The sequence below is a fragment of the Lethenteron reissneri genome, chromosome 42 (assembly GCF_015708825.2).
Source record: "Lethenteron reissneri isolate LAM-NWPU_2019-01 chromosome 42, ASM1570882v1, whole genome shotgun sequence".
Classification (NCBI taxonomy): domain Eukaryota; kingdom Metazoa; phylum Chordata; class Hyperoartia; order Petromyzontiformes; family Petromyzontidae; genus Lethenteron; species Lethenteron reissneri.
This window is the reverse complement of record NC_083820.1, coordinates 6,283,773-6,309,690: the sequence shown is the minus strand read 5'-3', so window position 1 is coordinate 6,309,690 and position 25,918 is coordinate 6,283,773. Positions and strand designations below refer to the sequence as shown.

Genomic DNA, 25,918 nt, shown 5'->3' with positions numbered 1-25,918 from the left:
CCCATACCGTCACTGGTTACTATGCATGTGTGATCCCCATTGAGTAAATCTGCGGTGTAGCTTTTAAAATGTTGGCAACATTTGAAAGGTAAATACGACACAATTACGGTTTCGAATACATACTAATTATAGTGCTTTGCAATACGTTGCATTTTTTGGGAGTAACTGACACCGATAAATTTACATGACATCATCTTTGCAATCGGTATTGGAATTACCTTTGGATTATACAGGATACAGGACAGTAGAATGGTGTGACTATTGCTGAGGCTATAGTGATGTGAATGTCATCTGTAGTGGTGTGAATCTTTTGCAGAATGAATGTACAGAGGTTGTAATAGTCAGGGGCGGCCCTAGGCTAGCTGCCAACTGGCGCCCTAGGCGATCAATACAATCGGCACCCCCACCCCCAAGGGCAGATCTAGGCTAATGCTTTTTGTCGCACGGCGCCGGGGTGGCCGGAGGGCAACCGCCGGCAGCCGGGCCACCAAGAGTACGCCCGGTGGGCGCGGGGGAAGGCAGGAGATGGGGGAGGGGAGCAGTGCCCATCGTAAGAGGCAGCGAGGAAGCCACCCGGTGCGGGCGATGGTGCGGCCCAGCAAGGAACCGGTGGCAGCCAGGCTGCCTAGAGGATGCCCAATGGGCGCGGGAGCAGGCAGGAGACGTGGTCGGGGGAGTGGCGCCTGCAAAAAAACAAAGGCATCGGCAAAATAATAAATGAAACAAATAATGGTGGAGGACGGGAAGAAGGGGAAGAGAGAAGGAGAGAGGGGTACGGGAGGTAAGGGATGGCAGAGGGAAAATAGGGATCAAGCAGATCGCTGCTGCGCCATCTTGTGCGGCGTTGCCGCCATCTTGCTCTGGTCATTTTATTACTTTTCCTCGAATTTGGTGCCACACTTAAACACATTCCTGCGGAGGGAGCTGGTAGGAACGTTGGGTTGCTCGGTCAATGGCCAGGGTCAACGGCGGCGTGGTGTATTCCGCAAATATGCCCAACTGTGAGGGCGGGCACAAGCCGGCGTGAGTAGGCTAAACGTTGAGTTTTATAAGGGCACCATGGGGTGACCAGCCCCTCCCCACCCAGCCCCACCCAGCCCCTCCCCACCCTCCCCTCCCCACCCAGCCCCTCCCTGCACGACGGACGGACACAATAATCCCCTGTGGGCTGGTGTAACCAGAGGTTCCTACCAGTACTTGGTGCCCTAGGCGACCATCTAGTTCGCCTATATGGACGGGCCGCCCCTGGTAATAGTATTATTATGCAATTTATAGTGGTGTTTCTGCGGACAATGTATTCTGATGGTGATTTCATTGACTCTCGTCTATTGGTAAACTTTAGAACGTGAATCTATAGAACTACAAAGGTGTGTGACTTTATATCGATAGGCAATACAGTGCTGTATATTGGCCATACCTTTTGTACCCTCACCATTTGCTAATTAGTTAGGAGTTACCATTCCAAATCTGTTATGCATTCTTGCATTAAAGGTTTCATTAAAGGTAGTGCCAATCACTTTCAATCACCATGGGACGTAAAATAACAATAATACCCATTTGTTTCGCATTCAGTAAAAAAAAACAATAGTTCAAGATCCGCGTTACAGTGTGAATACAAGACAGTGGTCCTGAATAAATAATGTGACGAAACAGTCCTTAATGAGCCGCATGCGCCTCTGGAGCCGCAGGTTGCCAAGCCCCTGCCCATTGTAAACTGGACTGCCATGGAGAAGTGGACTTCCATGGTCAGGGGTCGACAACCACAGTAACAAGAGCCATCGTTTTCGAAATTCAAGAGCCGCACTGCAATCATTAAAGAGCCCCATGTGGCTCCGGAGCCACAGGTTGCTGATCCCTGGTCTATGGCTATCCCGTTTTCTCAATGTTAGTCTATGGGCATCCCGTTATCCCTATTCATCCATTCCCATTCAATTTAGTGATGTATAATGGGTCACTATGGCGTTTAGCGCCAGCTACTGATAGAAGAGTGGAACTGTGAGTGTTAGAGCCTCTTTCTGACACCAGAGTATGGTATGGAAGGGGGCCCTAGGGGGCATGGTTCTGGGGACTGTCAGAGGTAGAGCAGTTAAGGACGTGACAGCAGGGGCGGTTTCTTCATTAGGGCGATTGGGCGACGCACCACCAATGTCATTCAACCACAGAGTTACGCTCGCCGTTACTGTGTCTCTGGATATAGTCCAATCAGCGTCATGTCACGTTCTGTGGAGTACCGCCTCTTTTTGGGCGATTTCACTCTGGCTGAGAATCGCCCAGAATGTTCCCATAGACTTACATTCAAAGATGTTTTTTTCGAACGGCGGGCGCTGCAATGCATTCTCTATGGCTTCCGGGAGGGCTCGCACTAACGTGCTTACGTCATCATACGTAAGCACGTTTCATCCAACAATATTATTTGTCGCCACCTAGTGAAATCTTTAATAAAAGAAACTGAGTGGATTGTAATAATAGTGAGTATAGAAACAAACAAGATGTATTGTAAGAGTCACTTTATTTTTCATTAATATTAAAGAAGTGAAGTTGCCTTTACATGCTTAAGCTGTTAATTTATCCATTGCATGGGTGGACCATATCCTTATCAATCATCCAGACATTTGCCCCCCCTGAGAGATTTTGCAGGAGCCGCCACTGCGTGACAGTCTGGTTGAACCCGAGAGGGCACGTGACCAGGACAGGGTAAGAATGTGGGCCAAAGGTGGCGAGAGGGACACGTGGTGTTTGGCACAGAACCTCCTGGGAGGATCCAGAAGGGGGCGTGGCTGAGGGCGGAGCCAGGCCACGCTCAGGGGCATAAATGGGAGGTTCCCGAGAGCCGATTGGGGCTGTCTTCTGGAATAGAACCCGCCATGCTACGTCTCTTTGGTCTCCGGTCTTCACGCTCGGCATCGTGGGCCAGGTAGTGCGTTAACTGACCTGACCCGGTTATATAGTTACCCCATGGTGGTTACCACTATATAGTTACCCTGTGGTGGTTACCACTATATAGTTACCCCGTGGTGGTTGCCACTATATAGTTACCCCGTTGTGGTCAGAATAAATGTGTTGCCTCCTAAGTCAAGTGTGTCTCTCAAATGAACCCACTAAAAATGTATTTTTGAGTTAACACTCACCCCCACTAAAGAAGGCATCGCAATACTTTACAGTATAAATTAAACGAAGCTAGTTCGACCTATAGCATTAAGACACGTAATAATATCAAGGAAAAGCTGAAAGAAAACAAATAGTATTGCAGAGTTTCCTGAACTGTTCAGTGTTCAGAGCCAATCTGAGAACCAGGGGAAGAGAACTCCACATTTTAGGTGCCACACTCGAGAAGGCCCCGACTACCGCCCAGCGTAGAGTAACAATTCTAGGTTGTGCTTGCAGGGCGTGGCCTAAGGAGCAAAAGGTAGTTTGGGGGCCAGACGGAACTGCAGGTACTGAGGGCCAAGGCCGTTTTGAGCTTTTCATGGAATTACAGCTAACTTTAATTGTATGCAATAGCTGACTGGTAGCCAGTGCAGATCACGTAATCCACGTAGTGTTGTTGACAAATGTTGTATATAAGCCTTTCCCAAAAATATATATTAAGTGTGATATTTTCTATTTTTAATTCCATGGCTTCTTGGAAACAAGATAATGAAGCGAAAACAGCACTAGAATGAGAAGCAGGGACATAGAATGCGAGAGACATCGATCAGATGGGCATGATGAAAATAGCCAGAGCTGAGGAGGGCCTTGCATCCGTAGTATATTTTCTTCCCAGGAATTAACCTAACTCATGTTGCAAAGGAGGAACACGTTCATGACAGGCCATAAATAAATAACTCTTGCATGAGCAAGGAGTGACCCAGGGAACTTTCTGAGAGAGAAATGTATGCAAGGGAGGACCCACGACAAAACACCATAAAAACTCGCTGCCCACCCGAGAATGACCCTTGCCATTTCACTCTCTCAATTAACAAATCCCGGTGCCTGGAATGTTGAAACGTTCAAATGTCAACCACTGCATATGAATATTCTTAAACATCATGATAGTAAACGTTAACTTTGGTGATAGGATACAATGTTACATGACAATACAGCACATTGTCAGGGAATTTTGAATACGACTAGTTGCATGTTTTATTAACATCCACTTATTACTACTATAATGAGCCAAGAATGTCGATTTGTGTGTAACGTGAGTGACGTCATTCCACATACCGCACCCCCCCCCCCGTCATTAATATTCATGACCGGGTGGATTTTACACTCACGCAGAATGCTAACGGCTGACCACGAACCCGTTATGAGGCGGTTTATGATGAACTACTTTCTTGAGTTGCACCGCTGAGTGGTACGATGTGGTACGCGGAATGATACAGTATGCGGCAGTGTACCGTTACCTCAGTTTTTTTGTCCCGCCATGAGTTAATTCAGTAAACAATTTCTCGCTGAGCGCGGTTTTCTCTTAACATTGCACTTTTCAGGAACACATCTACCGTGTTAAACAGGGGATTACTGCCCTTTAATATCTAAATGAAACTGGCTACGAGAGGTCTCACTCGCCGTTTGTGTGTGTGTGTGACAGAAAACGTATGCAACAGCCACGTGCGTGGAGTGAGCAGACACCTGAGTGAACTGTGTGAAATTCAAGCCCAGAAGACGTGGCCAGCAAATGAGAGAACAACTACGCCCAACATAGGTACAACAAAAACCCCCACAATATATATCCGTATCGTGTCCACTTAAAAAAAAGGTATGCTAGTGTAGTGTTGTCTGTGCGTGCGGGTGGCGTGCATCGCACACACAGTCAGCTGGAGACGATGTGGTCGCAGGAGGCACCGCTCTACCGTCTTTATTCATTGTTGCCAAGCTCACACCACCACTCGGGCCCCATCTCTCTCTCACACATGACCCCGCTGCCGCACGCCCCGTCCCAGACACGATCCTGTCCACATTGCACCGACGGCGTCGACCAGGACAGTCAACCACTGTCTGGCCGCGCAGTGATCGGGCAAAGGCGGCAGCGACGACAGCGACGACGAGACGAGTCCAATCCCAGAAGTGGTAGCCCAGAGCTCTCGCTCTCCGCTGCTTATATTCTCCTCGGTGCGGCTTGGCTCCGCCCTAGCCGCGCCTCCCTTCTCGAACCCTATAGAGGGTTTCAGGGGCTTCTACACAAGGTCTATCATGACCCTTGCCCCAGTTCCTCCGCCCTGCCGGCACACCCGCGTGTATGCTCAGCGGCGTGTGCGCTAAGTGCCCACCTGCAGTTGCTACTGCTGTCCAACAGACTGCGCTATGTCACTACACAAGTATTCTTTCCGCAACCCATTGGCTATACTGCCTTCTGGAGGTGCATACAGGGAGTCCACGACTTACGGGCATAATTCGTTGATGAGACCCGTTCGTAAGTCGAACTAAATAATGTACTGCATTTAAATGCCCATACGGTCAATGTTATGAAATGTGTTACGGTTCAACAAAAAGGGGAAGCACTGTTAAAGTCATAATTAAGAAGGAATATTGTACAATTACATGCAACACTATAAAAACACTGTATAGTAAATAAAACACAAAATAAAGTAACAAATAGAAAGAAAGAAAAATCTGTTTAATTTTCACTTACCTTGAGTCCTGATGCTGGCTTGCTTGTCAGAAGGGTCGCAATGAGTAGACACACAAACACTCCAACGATCCCCCTTGTAGCTTTAACACGCTATATGAAGGCCGGCATGGCACACGAGCAGGTGAGTGGCCAGCACCACACCCGGCTGCCTTTGTCTCCCCTTGGGCAATGTTTACACACCAAACCAGGTACTCATTTGAGGCTGAGTTGACCTCGGGGAGGCCCATGACCCGTGAGTAGCACAGCATACTAACATCGGAGGGCCCTCGACCCCGCAAGGGGAGGCCCTTGGCGGACTGGGTCGACCAACTAACAGAGGGGGTCACGCTGCTAACCCGGCGACGCCACCCTTGGCGTCCGCAGCGGCTTCTCCTCTCGCACGAGCGGGAAGTCCTACTGTGGGGACGCCACGGGCAACAGGGACAGCCGGGGTGGTCGCCACACAGGACAGACCAATGGAGATGACAGCGCCAGAGACGGAGAAGCCAGCGCCGCCAATGGGTGAGAGCATGGCGCCACAAATGACAGCACCGGGACCACAACGAGACGGGGAAGGGTCCCCTCAGGAGGGGGGAGAATCACCCTTAGTGGGGCCGACACCGCTAACCGCCATTGGACAAAAATGGTGCAAAATTCTCGAGGCCCAGAGGAAATGGCCACTCCGGGCTTTAGCAGCAGAGCGTTGGAGCCACGTGCGGAGGATTTTTGACCCGCGATCCAGTGCAAATAGACGATTCCAAAACCGTCGGCGGGAAGAAGGGGAATCAGCCTTGGCCTACAGAAGCGCTCTCATGGCCCTGGCACAGGCTGCTTTCCTGGGCCTGGATGCAGGGGTACTGTTAGCGCTGGCACAGACCTTTAAAATAGTTTTGCCAGTCACTGATGAGGACAAGCAGACCTCATTGTGGATTGCGAAGAGCATAAGAGCCCATGAGAAGGTGATGAGGCCACAACGTGTGGTTGCGCAAATAGCAGACCCATAAACCCATCAAGGACTGGAGAGTGTTCAGAGAAAATGGAATGTGGGAGAAGACGCTGAACTAGATATGGATGTGGGACTGCCCGAGGAGGAGATGCTGGTGGCCGTGAGGGTGACATACTGGGAACCGGCCCAGAGCACTCGTCATTGGATGCCCTGGGGATTCGGAGCATCCAGCCGGACCCAGGACCCGGTGACCTGCCACCGATGTGGCCACACGGGCCACATCGCATGCGTGTGTCGATGCTGCCCCACCAGGGCCATACTCACACCAACGGCCGCTCTTTACCCCTATGTACAACCAGCAGGCGAGTCGCGACACTCCAGACACCTCGGCAGTTCCCATTGCAGACCTCACACACACCGGCTGTCAATGTATCTGCTACTTCTCGACGATCACAGTCACCTTCGTACACACGCGATTTTTCACCACAATGATGGCCGACTTCGGGGACACAATGGCGCAAGTTGACACGGACGGTAGTAGCAGCCTCAGCGGGGATGTCGGTGGTGGTAGACTCGGTGGGGATAATTGAATTCCAGATGCTGGTAGACACGGGAGAGTCGGTGACTATTATCTCCCTGCACGTTTTTTATATGCTTCCCCACAGGGCCCAGTGCTTGTGTTTCATTCAATTAATTATCATACATAGCGGCAAATGGGGGAAGCATGGGGCAGCTGGAGACCCAAATTCGAGTGGGAGAACTAGTAACATCCGTTCCTGTACTCATCTCCAGCACGTTTACGGTTCCCTGTGTAATAAAGGATCTCGCCGACACACTGCTGGGTCTCCGTCTCTCTCTATTCTCGTTGACGCTCGGACTCCGCTGGTCCCGACAGCGGACTGGCTGCTCCTCGTGCGCGCCCCGCGCGCGCCCTTCCGTCAGTCGCACCGCTCCCCGCTCCCGCACACCGTTGGCCGACGGTGTGCTCGAAGCGTCTCCAGCCACGTGGCTGATGGCGCGGGTGCCCTCCGGCCACCCAACGTGATCCTGCTTCGTGACTCCACCAACTGACCAGGAGCCCTTCCTGGATCCCACCTGTATTCCCTTCACCACGTGATCCTGTCTCCTCCCTCTCACCACGCCCTTCACCGAACCTTCTAGATCCCGACCTCCTCATAGCGCCCCGCTGGCTCTGCCCTTAGGTTCCGCCCCTGCTCTCCTCGCATCCGATTGGACCGGAGGTGAGCGGCGGACCTTCACATACGCCCCCATACTGGGTCCCGCCCCCAATACCCCGGGCCGTATGATTGGACGGACTATTTGAACCAGCTCCCTATAAAAATTGTGACGGACCAAGGGTACATCGAAATGCTGTCGGGAGAATGTCTATATTTCTTGCGTTCAGGTGCAGGCGGTCACAAAAGAGACGCTCATGGTACCTCCAGCAGCACAAATCTTAATTCCGCTTCAATATCGCACACCACTTGTGACGGCTCGACCAGACACAGCCATATTGGTATCACCAGCGATGGCGATCATGGATCGACACGCCACCAAAAAATTTTATTCAAGTTTTTAACACGGCAACCACACCTGTCACTATGCATGGGGGAACGGTTTCGGCACATGTGTGGCCCATGCCAGCAGGGGGCCGAGAAGTGCAGGCAGGAATAATGACGGATGCAACTGACCCTGCGAGCGAGGAAGTTATGCCCTGGCTGGAAGCCATGATATCGCAGGATCCTAACTTGTCCGAGCCACAGCGTCAGGGCCTTCGGGAATTTTACAAGACTTTGAGGACATTTTTAGTTAGGGACCATATGATTTAGGTTGTACTAATGTAATGTCACATCACATAGACACGGCAAACGCAGATGCACCACTACACTCGGAAGAACAACCATGCACTACACTGGCCAAAAACCGGGTTACCGCAAATGCCTACACCTTCATCCCTTCACTCACCTTCATCATCACTGCCGAGGTCAGGAAAGTTACTTGCCATGACGAACCAGCCTAGGCCATCCGTTACCAAGGAGGTGAAGCAACATCCGACCGAGCCGCAGCTACACCGCCCAGTTATCCGGGCACGGGCCCGCGTGATGCTCCCACAGTAACAGACAACTACCGCATGCAAGACCACAGGACCGCAGATGGAAGAAAAAAAACGGCAGTCTTTTTTCGCGCCGGAGGTTTTCGTCGGTTGTTCGCATGTCGCGGTTGGGGGGTCCGATTGACCTGTTGTGTGTACCGTCTTGTCTTACGGTTATTCGTTTTGTTGCTGTCTTAAATTCTGTTCTGTATACAGATGCATTCCACAACTTACACACACAAAGTTCAGGACTCCGGTTGAGTCGAAGTTGCTTGTTTGTTGATCAATAAAAGTGTTTTTTTTTCTACCGTTAGGATTACCCCGAATCCCATGGATTTGCATGGTTTGTGTTTAGTCGAGGACGACTATTTCTTCAGAGGAGGGGTGGTGGATGTAGAGCTGATACTTATGAGATTTGAGGGTACAATATAAAGATGACGTTACGAGGAAATGTAGAGAGAGGCGGCGTCATCGGGAGAGGCGAGGCGATCGGGGCACTTCTGGGAGAGGAACGGAACAGGGTGGACACGTATGGCGTGAGCCCACGGAAAAATAAAGTGTTGACCCTCATACTTCGTCTGGTGGACTCACTACACTACGATTAAATGGCTACAATAATGCTCAAATTAACAGAGCACTGAATGCCAAACCAATACCGAACAGCAATACTGCTGAAAGTGATCAGCCTTCTAAATAGTTTCCCTTAGAAGCTAACAGTGGCGGCTCCTGCAAAATCTCTCAGGGGGGGCAAATGTCTGGATGATTGATAAGGATAAGGTCCACCCATGCAATGGATAAATTAACAGCTTAAGCATGTAAAGGCAACTTCACTTCTTTAATATTAATGCAAAATAAAGTGACTCTTACAATACATCTTGTTTGTTTCTATACTCACTATTATTACAATCCACTCAGTTTCTTTTATTAAAGATTCCACTAGGTGGCGACAAATAATATTGTTGGATGAAACGTGCTTACGTATGATGACGTAAGCACGTTAGTGCGAGCCCTCCCGGAAGCCATAGAGAATGCATTGCAGCGCCCGCCGTTCGAAAAAAAACATCTTTGAATGTAAGTCTATGGGAACACTCTGGGCGATTCTCAGCCGGAGTGAAATCGCCCAAAAAGAGGCGGTACTCCACAGAACGTAGCATGACGCTGATTGGACTATATCCAGAGGCACAGTAACGGCTCGCGAAACTCTGTGGTTGAATGACATTGGTGGTGCGTCGCCCAATCGTCCTAATGAAGAAACCGCCCCTGGAAGCTAACCACCCTTTTCCTGAAGACGACCGCTTGCGTTGTGATAGAAACGTCGTAGTTTTCTGTTATTTTTTTATTATTTTCTTTGAACCTATCTACGTGACTTTACCGAAAGACCCAAGAATATAGCAGTATTGCTGTTAGAGTTTTGGAAAAACAAAAATTTTTAAGTAAGATTTGGCACGGTACACAGAATTCTAAAACTAGTATCATGTACTAAAGATTAATTGCCTAAGTTATCAACAGAAGGTGTGTATCGGCTTAATTGCTTATGTAGCAGATGCTATATTGGGCAGACGGAATGTAATATTAGTGTAAGACTAAAAAAACACCAAATAAATATTAAATACTCTCAAACACAACTGTCGGCAGTTGCCGAACATGCTGCCAATAAAGACACTCAATTGAATTTGATAACGTTGAAGTGTTGTGTAAAACGAATAATTACTGGCTGAGACTATTTCAAGAATCCATTGAAATTGCGAGAAATACAAATAATTTTGACCGCTCTGACAGCTACAGGCTTAGTCCGGCCTGGAAGCGTATTATTAAGTAACTAGCCTTTTGCCCGTCCAAGAACGGGTGTATTGCAGTAAATCTGAAACTTGCAAGCGAAAAGCAAACCGCGACGTGATATTTCGTGTGCAATTTGTAAGGCCGCGGTGGCACAGACTTCTTTCATTTAAAGGTTATAATCCCTTGTTCATCATGATGTCCTTTTTTCTTCGATGTCTCAACAGCGTTACGGAGATCGCGTGACGTGAGGGTTTTGCCTTTGTAGTGAGTAAAGGAGGGGGGAGGAGGCTGGAGGAGGCGACTCGCCCCCCTATGTGGAGTGACGTCACCCGCTAATTATTATTAAGGTAGGGGGTGTCCATTTGGAGGATGTCACCTGCTCATGATTATTAATGAAGGGGGGGGGGGGGGTTCTCCATGCGGAGTGATGTCACCTGCTCATGATCTCTGCACCTGATGAATTCAGTGATGACGTCGTCCTGCTCTATTTAAGAGCGGAAGCAGGTGGATTACTTCACTATTCTGGAAAATCGCCCAATGATGCTGGATGTAATGCCAGCGAAACGGCGTACGCCAATTGTAAATGTTGTGGATTTACTCTCCAACACACCGGTGGGCTAAAGTAGTAACTAATTGGCACGTTGGGTACGTGACAAACCTGACTGGCTGTGTCGGGTGGTGGAGGTTTACGACACATTTCATTACCTACGCGATCTAACCCAAAAACTTTTATTATACATAGTCGTGTGTATGCTTGTTAAAGATGTTATTTGCAAAGTCAAAGTAAAGGAACCGCGTTGCAGCGAACAAACGCTGGATGGTGCTCCGTATTTCTGTCGTCGGTCCAGGTCGAGTGGTGGAAATTCCTCGTTCCTATGGCGGGTGCCAAATCATGGAAGCTTATTTCTTTTACACTACTTGCTGAAAATGCACTGTGGAATATGATGTTTCCCATTTTACCAGCGCTCTAAAGAGGTGACTAGTGATGATGATTATTCCGATGCTGATGCCTTTGATGTTGATGTTTCAACTGCTGCTATTACTGATTCTGCTGCTGCCGCTGATGATGACACTTGTTGATTATATGCATTATTCTTCGGCTGCTGCTACTTCTGCCCTGCTGCTGACTCATGATGATTCTGCTGTTCCTCAGAAGAGAGTGAGCTGCTGGTTTTTGATGATGATGTTGAAACTGAGGAGGTGTTGAGATCGCTCAGCAAAGGAGAATACGCGGTAAGACCGGAACCAGGCAATGCTTACCAACCCCGGCACTAATAGGGGTTTTCCCCTTTTTTTCTGGCAACGAAACTGACACCTTTTGCAAGGAATCATGTTAACATTAACCAAAATACTTGCAGTCAAATGCCAACAAAAACAATACTCTGATAATTTATGCATTGTCCTTGCAACTGATTGGTCCACACCAGAGACAGCTTTTCTTAGAGCCTCGTCTCATATGGCGTTCGACTAGATGACGCCAAAAGGCGCACATTTCAAAGACAACGCACTATCAGGAGTAATGAGAGCTCGGGCTAAGCATCTACAAGTTGCCAGAGAAAAAGGGGAAAAACCCTATTAGTATATTTTGGTACTGGCAAAGGAGGCCTCATGATGTATGTTTGTTAGATTCCTGGCCACGATGCATATCACAAGTGCCACAAGGAGCATATCCTCGGTTGACTTCGCCTTAAATGAGTACTTGATGTAGTGTGCAAACATCAGTGCTTGGTAGATGAAGCTGGCCCGGCGTGGTATTGGATTTATCCACGGTGGCGAGATGTCAATTACCTTGCTTGGTATACAGGAGGTCGTGGGTTCGATCCGAACCCTGACACCTGCATATTTGGAGTTTGCGTGTCTCTCTCCGTGATGACGTAGATTTTTCTCCGAATCCTCCGGTTCCCTCAACATTTCGAAACATGCGTTTAGAGTCATTTGGCTGCGAAACATTTCCACGTGACACGCCGCTTCATTGGGCTATCATTTGTGATGAAGTCGCTTCTGAAAAAGAGCTATGTAGCTCAGTGGGCCTTACCTGGTGACATAAAAAAAAGTTAAGAGTTTTGTAGGATACATTTCTAGGTGCTTGCTTACAGCACCTGCCCCTACAGTCTGTATTAATGTGGGAATTATGGAAATATGTGTAACACACAAATACCTCCAGCACCTCCGATTAGCACGGTTGGCTACGTACGGTGCAAAATAAGTTCAACACACAGTACACAAAGGTCCACCGTATAGCCTGATCAGACTGTTGGGGCAAGTGCTGTTAGCGAGCGCCTTTGAAGGCCGGCACGGCACACGAGGGGGTTGGTGGGACAACACCACGCCCGGCCGCCTTCGTCTCCCCAGTGGTGATGTTCACACACCACGTACTTTGAGGCTGAGTAGACCTAGGGGAGGTGTTGACCGTGAGCGGTAATTGAACTCGGGTCGCCGGGGTTCGTAGCGCAGCGCTACCGCACCCACGAGTACATAACATACATGCCCACACACACATAATGGTTTAATTTCTCAGCAGCAGCTGCTGCCATTTGCCACTAGGTGGCAGGGACCTCACCACATTGGGGCCACGTGCAGAGTATTCGCGAATGTAGAATTCCCATACTGTAGCTGGCAACCCACACGGTTTACCCCGTAGTCTTGTACAGGGAAATTTAATTTTCAGCTCCATACAGCGTACAGCTGTTTCAATACGGGCAAAAAATGTATGTCTTTGTGTTTCTCCCTTGTGATGGGACTTTGTAAGGGGCCGTCCATAAATGATGTCACGCTATTTTGGACGATTTTTTACCCCCCCCCCCTTCGTCACACAACGTCACAAAAAGTCAGACCCCCCCCCTCAAATATGACATCACAAAGCTCTGCCCCCCCCCCCCCCATTTTTTTAAACATGCTTCAAATCTCTTTTGTCATTGTAGTGCGTATTTAATGTGGCGCTGCACTCTAATGTTGTAGGAGAAAACATTTATTAAAAAGTCTATTTAATTAAGTAGAGTTGCGTATTTTGATGTGACGTCACATTTCTCAAACCCCCCCCCCCCCCCTCATCACACATCGTCACAAATGTCTGACCCCCCCCCCCCTAGGTGCATGACGTAATTTATGGACGGCCCCTAAGATGAACATTGAGATTAATAAGGGCACGGGTGACCAATTAGGTCTGGATTGGCAAGTTTCAGGTAGTCACTGATAAGGGGTTGACAGGTTTAACGGGAAAAATGTGGGTTACGTTCCCAGTACAAGTGCACATAGGGGGAGAAATGGTAAATGTTTTATAACAATGACTACAATAAATAATACATTATAAAGAACAATGTGTTTAAAAATGTTTATATCTGATGGTGATGATGATTCGACGATGATGGAGGTGGCGATGGTGAGGAATTCAGGAGGATGCCTCCATGGCAGATGCGGGTGTTTGATAACACAGAGGGGGGGGGAGTAGCTCGAGCCGCAACACTCCTTGATTGCATTCGCATTTTTAATAATCGACCTCCTAGTCGACGCATTTATACCACAATGTCGATCTACCGCAAACGCACTCTCACTGATATCAAGCCCATCTACCACCGTTTAACCATTCCACTCAAACTCAACATCTTACTCTGCTTCTTTCTCAACAGACGCACTTCCCTCTATCATTTGATGCTTGAGAACCATGATTAAGGGGGGAATTAACAAGCGAGTTCTGCATGAATTACGAATACACATGTCCTACTGTGCCGCATCAGCCCCATCCCTCTCGGCTGTGTATGTACGTCCACGTTGCTTATCTCTGTGCTCGCCTGCCAGGATGAGAAGGATGCCTTCTACGTGGTGGACCTGGGAGACATCGTCAGGAAGCACCTGCGCTGGCTCGGCGCCCTTCCTCGTGTGTGGCCCTTCTACGCTGTCAAGTGCAACAACACTCAGACCATCGTACACACCCTCGCCACGCTGGGCACTGGCTTTGACTGCGCCAGCAAGGTGCCTTCAGTGTTTGTGTGCGGTCAGAGTGTGTGTGTGTGTTCTGTGTTCACATGCCTTCTATGACCTGTCCCAGTTTGTGGCCAAAGTGCTACATAGAGATGGGGTAATTGTGGTGGGTGACTTTAATGACCGAGTTGGTCATAACGCAGGCACTTGGGCTGGAGTAATTGAATGGCATGAACGAATATGTGTTGTGTGTGTGATCATTGAGTGCAGTTTGTGTAAGTGTGAATGGCGATTGTGTGTGCGAGGTCTTTGAGAGTAGTTCGAGAAGCTTTCCATGGCTGTACCGGAGGAATTTCCATCTGGTACAGAAACAACTGGGAGGCTGATCGATGCCTAGGTGCGGTCGAGCGATGGCTCCCTATTTGTCAACCATGTTATGTATTCTGATGATCTGGTGATTGCTGCTCACGCAGAGGAGTTGGAGGCGCTGCTGCTGAATCTGGGGTGTGCCATGAAGAGGTGGGGTTTTACCATCACCCCCAGCAAAATTAAGCACCTGCCTGGGTATTGTGTGCCACCAAACACTCCACCCCCTTAGCTCCCCATTGCCCATTGAGCAGTTGTGGAGAGAGTGGAGAGTTTCTCATACCTGGGTAGGGTGCTTATGACCAGCTCCGGTTTGATAGCAAAGGTCTCACTCCGAATCAGTCGGGAGCAGCATTATGTTTTAATCGGCTGTGCAATGCTGTGTGGAAGTTACCTGGTCTGTCGCTCCGCACGAAGCTTCGTGTCTTCTCAGCCACAGTCATGCCCCCCCTTCTCTGTGCTTGTGACACGTGGACCCATCTAATGGAACACCTGGGCTGGTTATAAACACTCCGGCTGGCATGTCTACCATCCATCCTGGGTTTAACCAGGCTGGGTTGTGAGAGGAGCTCATAAATCCTTGAAAGATTTGGACACATTCCCATCTGTGAGATTATCTGGCAGGCAAGGCTACATTGGCTGGGTCATGTAGCCCGCATGCCCAGCCACCGCATGCCCAATTAGCTTCTGTTTGGCCGCATAGAGGGGGCTAAACAGGCACGACATGGGCTGAAGAAGAGCTAAACTGATGTGGTACAGGAGGATGTGCAGCTGGGAGGATTTTCTGACGACTGGTACAAGCAGTTTCAAGATCGGCCTCTTTGGGGAGGCTCGTGAAGGACGCTACTGGGCAGTTGGAGGCAGTCGCCCTCCAGCAACAACGGAGGGCAGAGGAACGATGCTCACAACAACAAACTGAGCGCCGGGCAGCTAAAATGAAGCAAGTTGGCAGAGTAGGGGGTACAGCTGGTGGATCTACCCAGTCATCTCAGTCAGCCAACCCATGGCACCTGGGTCTGTCCCAAGACCTCCTCCTGTCAGCGAGCCTTCGACACTTACTGTACTTCAAGTGGCCTAAATGTGCAGCTGGCGTGGCACAGGCGCCGTGGTGACGTCACCGTCACTTCGTGGCGAATGGCGGGTATTGGTATTGGTTGGTGTATGTGTGACTCAAATGAGTACCTGGTGCGGTGTATAAACATCGTCACTAAGGAGATAAAGGCGTGTTTTCTGGCCAACCGCCCCCTCGTGTACCGTGCTGGCCTACATAGGTGCTCCTCGCCAACAGCACTTGCTCCTCCAGTCTGTTAAGGCTAGACGGGGGATCTTTGCCATTTGTGTATCTGAACATGCAAACAATCATTCTTTGATAATGTGTGCATTGTCCTTAAAACGGATTGGCCCACATTTGAGACGGCCTGCATTTTTTTACCACAAGCACATTGAGTGAATGCAGACTTGATGCCTTGCAATAGGTGCCTATTTAATGTTTGAAAATCTCAACCCACAGAGAGGGTAAAGCCTGTTCCTTTTCACGATCACAGTCATCGTCGTGTGTGTGTGTCGCAACAGGCGGAGATAGCGCTGGTGCAGAGCCTCGGCGTGAGCGCTGACCGCATCATCTATGCAAACCCCTGCAAGCAAGCGTCGCACGTGCGCTACGCGGCCGAGCACGGCGTCAACCTCATGACCTTCGACAACGATGCCGAGCTGCACAAGGTCGCCCGCGTCAACCCCAACGCCAGGTGAACGCAAACGGAGGGGAAAGCGAATTTATTTATTTTTTTCTCTCATGGATGGGCGGCAGCAGCAGCCGCCATTCGCCACTCAGCGGCGGTGACGCCACCACGGCGCTTGTGCCAGGCCAGGTGCACTCTGACGCCACGCGAAGTGTAGAAGGCTCGCTGACAACATTCTTTGTCAGAGGTAGCGATGGCATTGCAAATAGTACATTGTGAAAGTGGTGCTCTCATATCAAGGTTAAGACTCTCTAACTTCAGGTGATGGGATGACACGGCTCTACCGGCAGAGAATGAGGTGGATCTTCAAATACTAATAACCAGGGTGAACAAGACCCATATCACTTTTGGCGCTAAAATCAGTACAGTTGTACCAAGACTTGATCAGGACAACTTAGAATTTAGCAGAAGTAAAGAGGTGAGATGAGGTTGCATCAACAAACGCTGGCCGTGACAATGTGTTGTCAACTTTTGTCCACAAATACAGAAGTTGTCTGCTAGTTTAATGCCCCCCACACGCTCTAACCCTAACCCTAAAGGCTTGTGCTGAGAATCGCCACCGATGATTCCAAGTCCATGTACAAGTTGAGCCGTAAATTCGGTGCCAGCGTCGAGTCGAGCCATCAGCTGCTGGAGACGGCGCAGGGACTGGGACTGCTCGTCGTGGGGGTCAGGTGAGTCTACCTCGAATGGCGATGAGAATGGCACAAGTGAAAGGCGAACCAAACTGTTAAGTTGCCATCCTTGGCAGTGAGGGGAGGAGCGGACTTGTTGTGGATGAGAGCACGCTAGCTAAGTCGATGCTAGTTCAACTCTTAACCAAACCAGCCAACCAGGTGACATGGCCTAGTGGTCACGTGTTCGCAGATTGTTGTTGCAGAGGTTCATCCACAGTTTGCCGAAGAAAATGGCCCTACAAATTATTAAATTGGAATGATATCAATTAACGTACCCTACTGACAGACAAATGCCCAGGTAATTCTTGAAAATTAGGCTATGCTGGTCCCTTGAGGTGTCCCCTGTTTAATTAAAATAAACTTCTTATCAACTGGATAACCAGACAATAGCTAACAAAACATGAACTCAACCCCTAACCTCGATCATCCCACTACACACAGCTAAACTACCCAAGAAATACTAGCCCTACACCCTACCCTCATAGCCAACTTAACACTATCACAACCTTTAAATTCCCATTTAAAGCTTTCGTGACTGCAGGGATTCCCTTCTACGCGACTTTACCGAAAGAACCAAGAATACTATCACAAGCCCTTAACCCTGATCCTAACCCCTAACCCGAGTTCCACCACTGCTGCTTAAACCTGCTCCCAATTAACTTTTGGCGTTCACTGTGTGAAGTGGTGATATTCATCAGTGAGGATCCATCTGTAGCGTTAAACTGGGTGTGTTGCATATTTCTTAAGCGTTGGTGGATCACATAGAGGTTTGTGAAACTGAAACACCCGCTGGGGTTCGTGAATTTCACAGGTACCTGTTCAATCACGCACCTTTGCACGTGCACTCAGAATTTCTGGCGTGAACACCATCCGCTCCAGGGCGTTCCTGAGCCCGCTCCTGCCCAGCAACAACCGTAGCCAATCTTGCCGCCCTCTGTCACATGCTCCCTGCTCATCCCTTCGCAACTCGGCATGTCCTCGCCATTCCACAAAATACCGTTGGTCGAAGGCCATCACAATTGTATGCTTTTTAAGTTAAGCATCACAAAATGGACTGGCTTGGCAGTTTAATTCTTATTGTCTGTGCACGTGTTGTCGTGTGTGTGTTTCTTCACCAGCTTCCACGTTGGTAGCTGCTGCCAGGATGTTGTGACCTATACCGAGGCCATTGCAAATGCCCGTCAGGTTTTCAACAACGCCGTAAGTGACACCCCCCCCCCCCCCGCCCTCAATCGCTTGATACTTAAGATTTTTGATGAAATTGTCTGAAGTGCTGACTCTGTAACTCTCCATGGAAATGCCTCTTCTGTCTTCCAACACAATCAAGGATCTAGTCCTGTTGGGCCTCTCTTCCCTCTCTCTCTCTGCTGCCTCCCTTTGCCTCTTTTACCGGTGCTTCCTTGGTCTGTGCTTTTGCCAAGTCGTTCCCATTGGTTGGCCCATGTGTCTGTTGGCCCCACTTGTGCACGTGCCCTCTCTTCATCTCTTCACGTGAATTATGTTTCCTTGGTGATCCTAGTTCACACCCCGTGCTGCTACACTCTGGAAAACATCGCCCACATTTTGTCTTTCTATTTGATTGCAACTCGGGTATCACTGGATTTATAGCACATTGCACGAACCAGTGTCACTGGTCCACCACCTCTTCCATCCTCTAGAAACATAGTAAACTAAACTGCTCAATTTTTTTTTTATTTTGCCAGGTAAGGCCCACTGAGCGATAGTTTTTTCAGAAGTGACCTGCCCAGAAGTGACCTGGCCACACGTTTTAGCCCAATGACGTGGCTTATCATAAACAAATTAAAGCAGCCAAATGCTCTAGGCGCACGTTTTTAGATATAGAGGGGGAAAAACTGAGGACCCGGAGAAAAATCTACATGACCACGAAGAGAACATGCAAACTCCAAATATACAGGCATCGTCAGGGTGGCTGTATCGAAGAATGCTGAAAATCCCATGGACAGCCAAAACCACCAATACACAAGTTCTGCAAGATATGGGCACTGACAGGCAACTGCTGAAGACCATCATTAGCAGGAAGTGTTACTACCTAGGCCACATTGCCCGAAACGACCACAAATACCAGCTATTAAAGCTTATCCTGGAAGGAAAAATCGAAGGGAAAAAACGACCAGGACGGCCAAAAACGACATGGCTCAGTAACATCAAAACATGGCTACAATTAACAACAGCACAAACTCTACACGCCGTGCTAGACCGGGACCAATATCATCGTGAAGTCGCACACGCCGTTAGGCAGCACTAAAGAAGAGAAGTCAGGGTTGGGATCAGACTACAATCTCCTGCATAACAGGCGAGGGAGTTAACATCAAGCAAACGTGGCGCCCCATGAACCTTGGAGCATAATGCCTTCACAATAGCCGTTGTGCTTTAATAATGGCATGAATACCACAAGTGCTTACTTTTTTATCATTAATGACGGATTGTTTTTTTTACACTTTTTAATACGTATACAATTATAGCGATGTGCAGTTGTCAATGTTTGGCGAGGCATTGTTAACTCTGCCTCCGCTGCAACACTGTTTCCAGGCTGAACTGGGATTGAGGCTGACTCTTCTGGACATTGGAGGAGGCTTCCCAGGCCATAATGGAGAGTCCAAATTTACATTTGAGGAGGTCAGTGTTAGTAGGGGTGGAATGACTGCACATCACCTCCCACGGCGATTCGATTAAACTTTTTGATTTCGGGTCGCGGTTCGATTAAAGAATAATTCTGTTTAGATATTTGCACTGGTTTGTAGCTCCTCTGTATGTTGAGCTTCTTTTGCACCATACATAGCCTCTAGTGGCTGCAGGAGTGACATCAACACATTGCAGACAACATCGATTCTGACATGCATGAGTCAACGCACATATTGTAAGCTGGAGAGGGAATCGATGTTTTGTCACACCCAGAGAGCAAACGTTTTCAATTTAATCAGGATGACATGCTTGCCATGACTTATCTACGTTTAGCTTATCTGAAATGTCCTTGCGTCAGGTATGAACGTGAGCTTCTCAAGCATTTTCATTAATCATAACCGTGGAGCGATTTGATCTGTAAACAAATAAATACATCGTTTATATATACATCTAAAAAATAAGCCCGCAATAATTTCCCCTGATGTGCTGTCAACATCATGTCACACACTGTTGTGCGACTCTTAAGTGTCTGGCAGCAGCTGTGCAGCAAGAGATTTTCTCAGAACTTCTTAAAACCCCTGCCAAGTGGCCTCTTCATCTTCACACAAGAGACACTGATCCCCCGTATAGCCTTCAACAGCAGACTGTCGGGACAAGTGCTGTTAGTGAGTACATATCAAGGCAGGCAAGGCACACAAGGCGGTGGGTGACCAACATCACAAGGTCACACTTTCGTACACACTCTTCAGTGAGATGGGTGTTTGTCACGTAAAGGTCAAACCTACATTTTAATTCTCGCAGCTGTATTTCAGCCAAATTCGGTTAAAACGAAATGTGAATGATGTTTTGCAGTCACTGATAATGACCTTGGCTGAGTCCATGAACTCATCAGTGGCTATTTGACCTTGGATCCACCAAGCCACCTCAAATCACAGGTTTTGAACCTTTCAGCATGAACTTTTGTGGTTCCATGAATTTGCATGAATTGCAAATATTCAAGCCCATTATTATTTAAAAATATATTATAATTTGTTTACATTGGGAGTGAAAGTAGTGCCTTTAGTGGCTCCAGGTGCCACACGCCCATTGCATATACCATATATGAATTGAAAAACATTGATTCTCACGTGGACAATTTTCTGCATGTATTTTGAATGTAAGAATTGATGCTCGTCAATTAATCTATGGATCAATATATGCCTGGTTGCCATGTGATAGATACTGCAGTGCAGTGTTTGGACCTTGTACGAATGAGGTAAAAGGACCTAGCTGGGACCAGAGACAGACACTGAGAGACAGAAGCATAGAGACAAACGCAGAACGAGAAACATCAAAACTTTGATATAAGTAAAAACACAGAGTTGCATCGAGTGTGAGGCATACATAGAGACAGAAAATCACTTTGGAACTGGTGGCCCTGTATAAATACACTCTTTGCACACTCATTAAGGTCACGTTGATTCAGCACTGCTGCCACGCACGTGTCTTCGCAAATCCGACTTCTCAGATCGCGGCCGTCGTGAACTCTGCACTGGACACGCATTTCCCCGCGGGCTGCGGAGTGAACATCATCGGCGAACCCGGCCGCTACTACGTCAAGTCGGCGCTTACCCTGGCCGCCAACGTCATCGCCAAGAAGTCGTTCGTCAATCCGCTGGCCGACAGTGTGGGCATAGGCAGCAGGAGGGGGGGGGGGCCGCGGAGTTTAATGTCATTTCCAGAGCATGTTCGCCGGTGAAAGTCGTTGTAAATCAATTTAATTGAGATACGATTGCATCGGGATGCGGTTATATACCAGCTTCTGGAATGTTGTGGTGGACTTGCACAACGTAAAAAAGTACTTTGTGGCATTGGAATCTTCTCATCCGTCGGGAGGTCGCTGTTTTCTGTTGCAGCTGCTGTTGTCTGGAATTCCCTCCTTTGTAACCTTGTGAATATCTATAGGACCTTTTTGCTAGTATCTAAATATTATGAAGAATAAGACATTTTACCCTTTCTAGCAATAAAACAGGTGTCAAGATGTTCAAACAACAAATACAGTAGATCCCTTTTCCAAGGAATAAAGTCTGCATTAACCACACGTACTTGTGGTGAACATACAAATAAACATGCTCTAATAATATATGCATTGTGTTTGAAACTGATTGGCCTGCACCAGAGATGGCCTTGCCTTGTCTCGCCAGTGTTAGACCAGAGAACGCCAAAAGGCGAACAGTTTTTCCACAAGTATGTTTGCATGGTTAATGCAGATGATAAAACCTATTCTTATTTTTCATCAACCTTGGCAATGCTGGTGCCTTGTGGCTGTGTTTACATCTGGTCTGAAGACTCGTTCGGGTTCGCATGCGTTCAAGTGAGACTCACTCCTTACGAGACTGTCCCGTCGTTTGAATAGTTTCTACGTCAATAATGGCTTCATTATGCGAAAAGTTTTCCGAATTTAAGTGAAAAATAAGTAACGAAAATGACAAAGTTACAGGAGCTCTCTGCCGTGCACCCTGCTGGGGGTATTAGAAGAAAGGGACGTTCTCGTTGTATCGTAATTGTATTTTAATTGAATTGTGATTGCATCGTGAATGTATTGTGATTGTATTGTGATTATATTGGAATAGGAAACGGATTTTGTTGTGTTCTTGCCTCCGCCACAGGTGAGGGGCAGCCAGCGCACATGTACTACATAAACGATGGCAACTTTGGATCGTTTAACTTTGTGTTCTTCAAAGAGAAATGCACTCCCCCAGTTGCATTGAAGGTAATTGAGAATATTACATAATTTGTAAAATGAATGCTACTGTACAGTCACAATGTATGAGGACCTCTGTGTGAAGTGAATTTGCAGAAGTGCGAAGCAGGTTTTGCACCCTGGCATGTGTCATGGCCCTTTAAACAAATCCCACTGGCGTTCCTGATGTCATATCGACGTCTACGCGGGGTGTTGTGACCTGTTAAAAGTTACTGACCCGCCCAATACTGAAGATCTGTGAAAAAGAGCTTCATAGCTCATTGGAATCCCCCACTTTCACAATGTGGGGCCCGTTCAGCGTAGTACAGCAAGTCCCCGCTTAACATGGGCGTTGTGTTCCTGAAAATTTCCGCATGAAGCAAATTCGTGATAAGTCACAGGAGTGATTTTCTGATGCAGGCCAATCATTCTCAAGATTGTGTACGGTATCAAAACATGCGTGAAAGCTCTGCGCCCACCCAATCCCTCGTGTTCATGGCCATTCTTTCGCGCCTCACCGCTGCGTCTTCCTTTCTTTCTCTCTGCTGTGCAGCGCGTGGAGCCAGAGGAGCCGCTGTTTGAGTCGTCGGTGTGGGGCCCCACTTGCGATGGGCTGGACTGCGTGATGGAGCGGACACAGTTGTTGGAGTTGCACGTGGGCGACTGGCTGCTGTTCCGCAACATGGGCGCGTACACTCTGACCCTCAGCTCAGGGTTCAACGGATTCCCGTTGCCCAACATCCACTACATGATTGGTGATGCCGAGTGGTGAGGCTGGGCAGATGGGCACTGTTGAGCAGACAGGGTTAGGCGAAGTCAATATTGCTGACGAGTGGCTCTAAGTAGATCGGATTAAGTGGTCCGTTGATGGTCTAGTTTTGGGTGAATGTGTGGAGTTGGTGGTCTTGGTACATTTTTTGTTTTGTAAAAATGTTTAGTAGTATCTTAAGTAGTATAATATATTGTTATGCAGATACCTCATGTACGAGTGGAAAACAAAACACTCCTGTGTGCGACTTGAGCTACGAACACCAAACAGACTACAGAACTTCGCACTGCCCCATAAATAATTCTGAAGGTTGTGTATCGGCAATGGCGGAGCCAGGATTTTCAGGTAGAGGGGGGGCAACCCCTTCAGAAATTAAAAATGATAGGAGTTGTTAGTTAAGTAAGGACTTGTACCTTGCTTTTTATTCGACGCGTGTGCGGCGATGGCACAGCCATCGATCGAGGGTCGAATTAGAACCGTGTGTAATTGGCATCGCGCTCACTGAAGGTGTTTGCCTTCAGGGAAGTCGTGTACTGTATACGCAACTGCGCACAATTCTATGAGATACTTATAACTGCGTTGATGTTACTTATTGCCAATTATGAACTCAGACTATTGCCCTATCACCTCATTGAGTCCCTGGCACATAATAATATGCTACACAGTGGCAATGGGGGTCGCAAAATGCCGATTTGTTACTAATAAACCCCAATGATCCGATCGAAATTAGGGATTTCGATCAGATCATTGGGGGGGGGGGCACGTGCCACCCCACCCCCCCAACTGGCTCTGCCAGTGTGTATCGGAAATTCACCAACTCTCAGACAAAGCAATTTAATGGCTAAATCACATCGAACTCAATCTCGAAAAGTTTCTCTTTATTGGCCATATGAAATTAATCAATACATTTTGAGAAGTTAGGAATGCATTTAAGAGGAATGAGTGTGGAAGATGATTGAATTGCAGGGATGGATATTTTGTGGCAATGATGTGATTGTCTTGAATTGATGGGGTCACGTGGTCTCTATAGATGGTCGAGTGCTAGCATCCAATGGTCTGTTAGCAGTGATAGATGGTCTTGAATATGTTTCATAAGTAAGTGGTGCATGGTACTGCTGGGTGGGCTGGTGGTTTTGATGGGTGGTGTTGAGCGGGTATGGTTAGGTGGCACTGAGCAAGTGGCGATGTGGATGTGTGTACACGCATCTGTGTATCCGGGAGCGGTAGTGCACCGGTGAGCATGCTGCACTACTAACCCGCTCACAACCAATAAGAATGGGAAATATTGAAACCGGTACTGAGCCTCCGCTAGGTCGACTCAGCCTCAAATGAGTACCTTGTGCAATGTTTAAGCATTGCCAATAGGGAGGCAAATGCGGTTAGGCATGGTGCTGACCACCCACCCCCTCTTGTGCCGTGCCAGCCTTCATAAATGCTTGGTACTGCTAACATCACTTGCCCGAACAGTCTGTTACAGGCTATAAGGGGATCATTGTATTTTTATAAGGAGTAGAGGCTTATTTGTTAATGCCATTGCGCTATAAATATATGGTGACCTGAGTTTGATTCCTGGTAACGGCTTACATCAAGGGCATGAACGGGACCTAGGCCCCTCAACTCAACGTTACCATATGCAGCGTGTGAACATGAGCAGCAGTGAAACAATGAGGGCCGGGCATGGTCCTGGCCGTACAACCCCCTCATGAATAAGCTTCCCCTGTACATTATTCAGTCTCCCTCCTTATCCTCCTTTCGCTCCTCTCTTAAAGCTCCACCTCTCCTCCATTGCCATACCCTTCCTCTTCCCTCCCCTCACCCCTCCACTCCATCCCATCCCTCTCCTGTGCATTCGTGGCCCCTACGTGATAGTCATTCCACGGCCCTTGCACGCCCTTGCCATCACTCTAATTTTTGTTACTGCTTTATAATCTCTGTAAGGCGCCTGGGACTAAGGCACTATATGAATATAAAATAAGATAAGATGTGTAGTTCTGGCCTTAATAGACGCTCACTAGCAGCACTTGCTGTGTGTGTGGGCACATGTACGTGTGTATGCGTGTGAGCAGGTCTTTGCTGGTCAAGGAAAGTAAAGACCAGGAATCAATGTCATCCCTCAACTTAAAAAATGGCAACTAAACTGCATTTACCAATATGCTTAAGCACATTTAATAATTTCACACAGCATCACGTATTGATGTACATCATGAAGTAATTTCAACAATGCCTCGTCAAAATCAATTAATTACCAGGCGACTATCGTGGGTTTTTTTACGGAAAATGGGTGCCAAGAGACCGGGCAATGGGTACGTCGAACAAGCACCGGGCGCCAAGAGACCCACACATATACACTGAATCCTCGCTTGATGCGATAAATGTGTTCCTGAAGAGTGCTGCATTACGCGGAATCAATTTCCCCATAAATGATAACCGTCTGGCGAGTTACGATGTACACAGATTGCAGGAAGATGGTGGTGCAAATAATTGAAGGTTACTTGAAGTTGCATAAGTACATCAATTCCCAAGCTTGGGAAAGGCAGTAAAACAACAGCAAAAACAGTCCCATACCATATCAAGACAACACATAGTCCCTCAATACAATTGTACATTGCAATTGAACTATCAATACGTTAAATTTAGATTTAAAACTTTCGTGACTGTAGGGATTCATATTCTTGGT

General features: G+C 48.0%; 1 protein-coding gene across 1 annotated transcript; it reads left to right on the top strand.

Moving 5' to 3' along the window:
* Positions 1–729: 729 nt before the first annotated feature.
* Positions 730–25,918, top strand: LOC133352915 (antizyme inhibitor 2-like). The gene is made up of 12 exons (XM_061568919.1): positions 730–781; positions 4,571–4,684; positions 11,561–11,640; positions 14,203–14,376; positions 16,264–16,436; positions 16,970–17,104; positions 18,226–18,307; positions 19,658–19,744; positions 21,258–21,414; positions 22,399–22,502; positions 23,026–23,240; positions 25,308–25,918. Exons 1-12 carry the CDS (start codon positions 730–732, stop codon positions 25,375–25,377), a joined length of 1,443 nt encoding a protein of 480 aa, XP_061424903.1. The 3' UTR covers positions 25,378–25,918.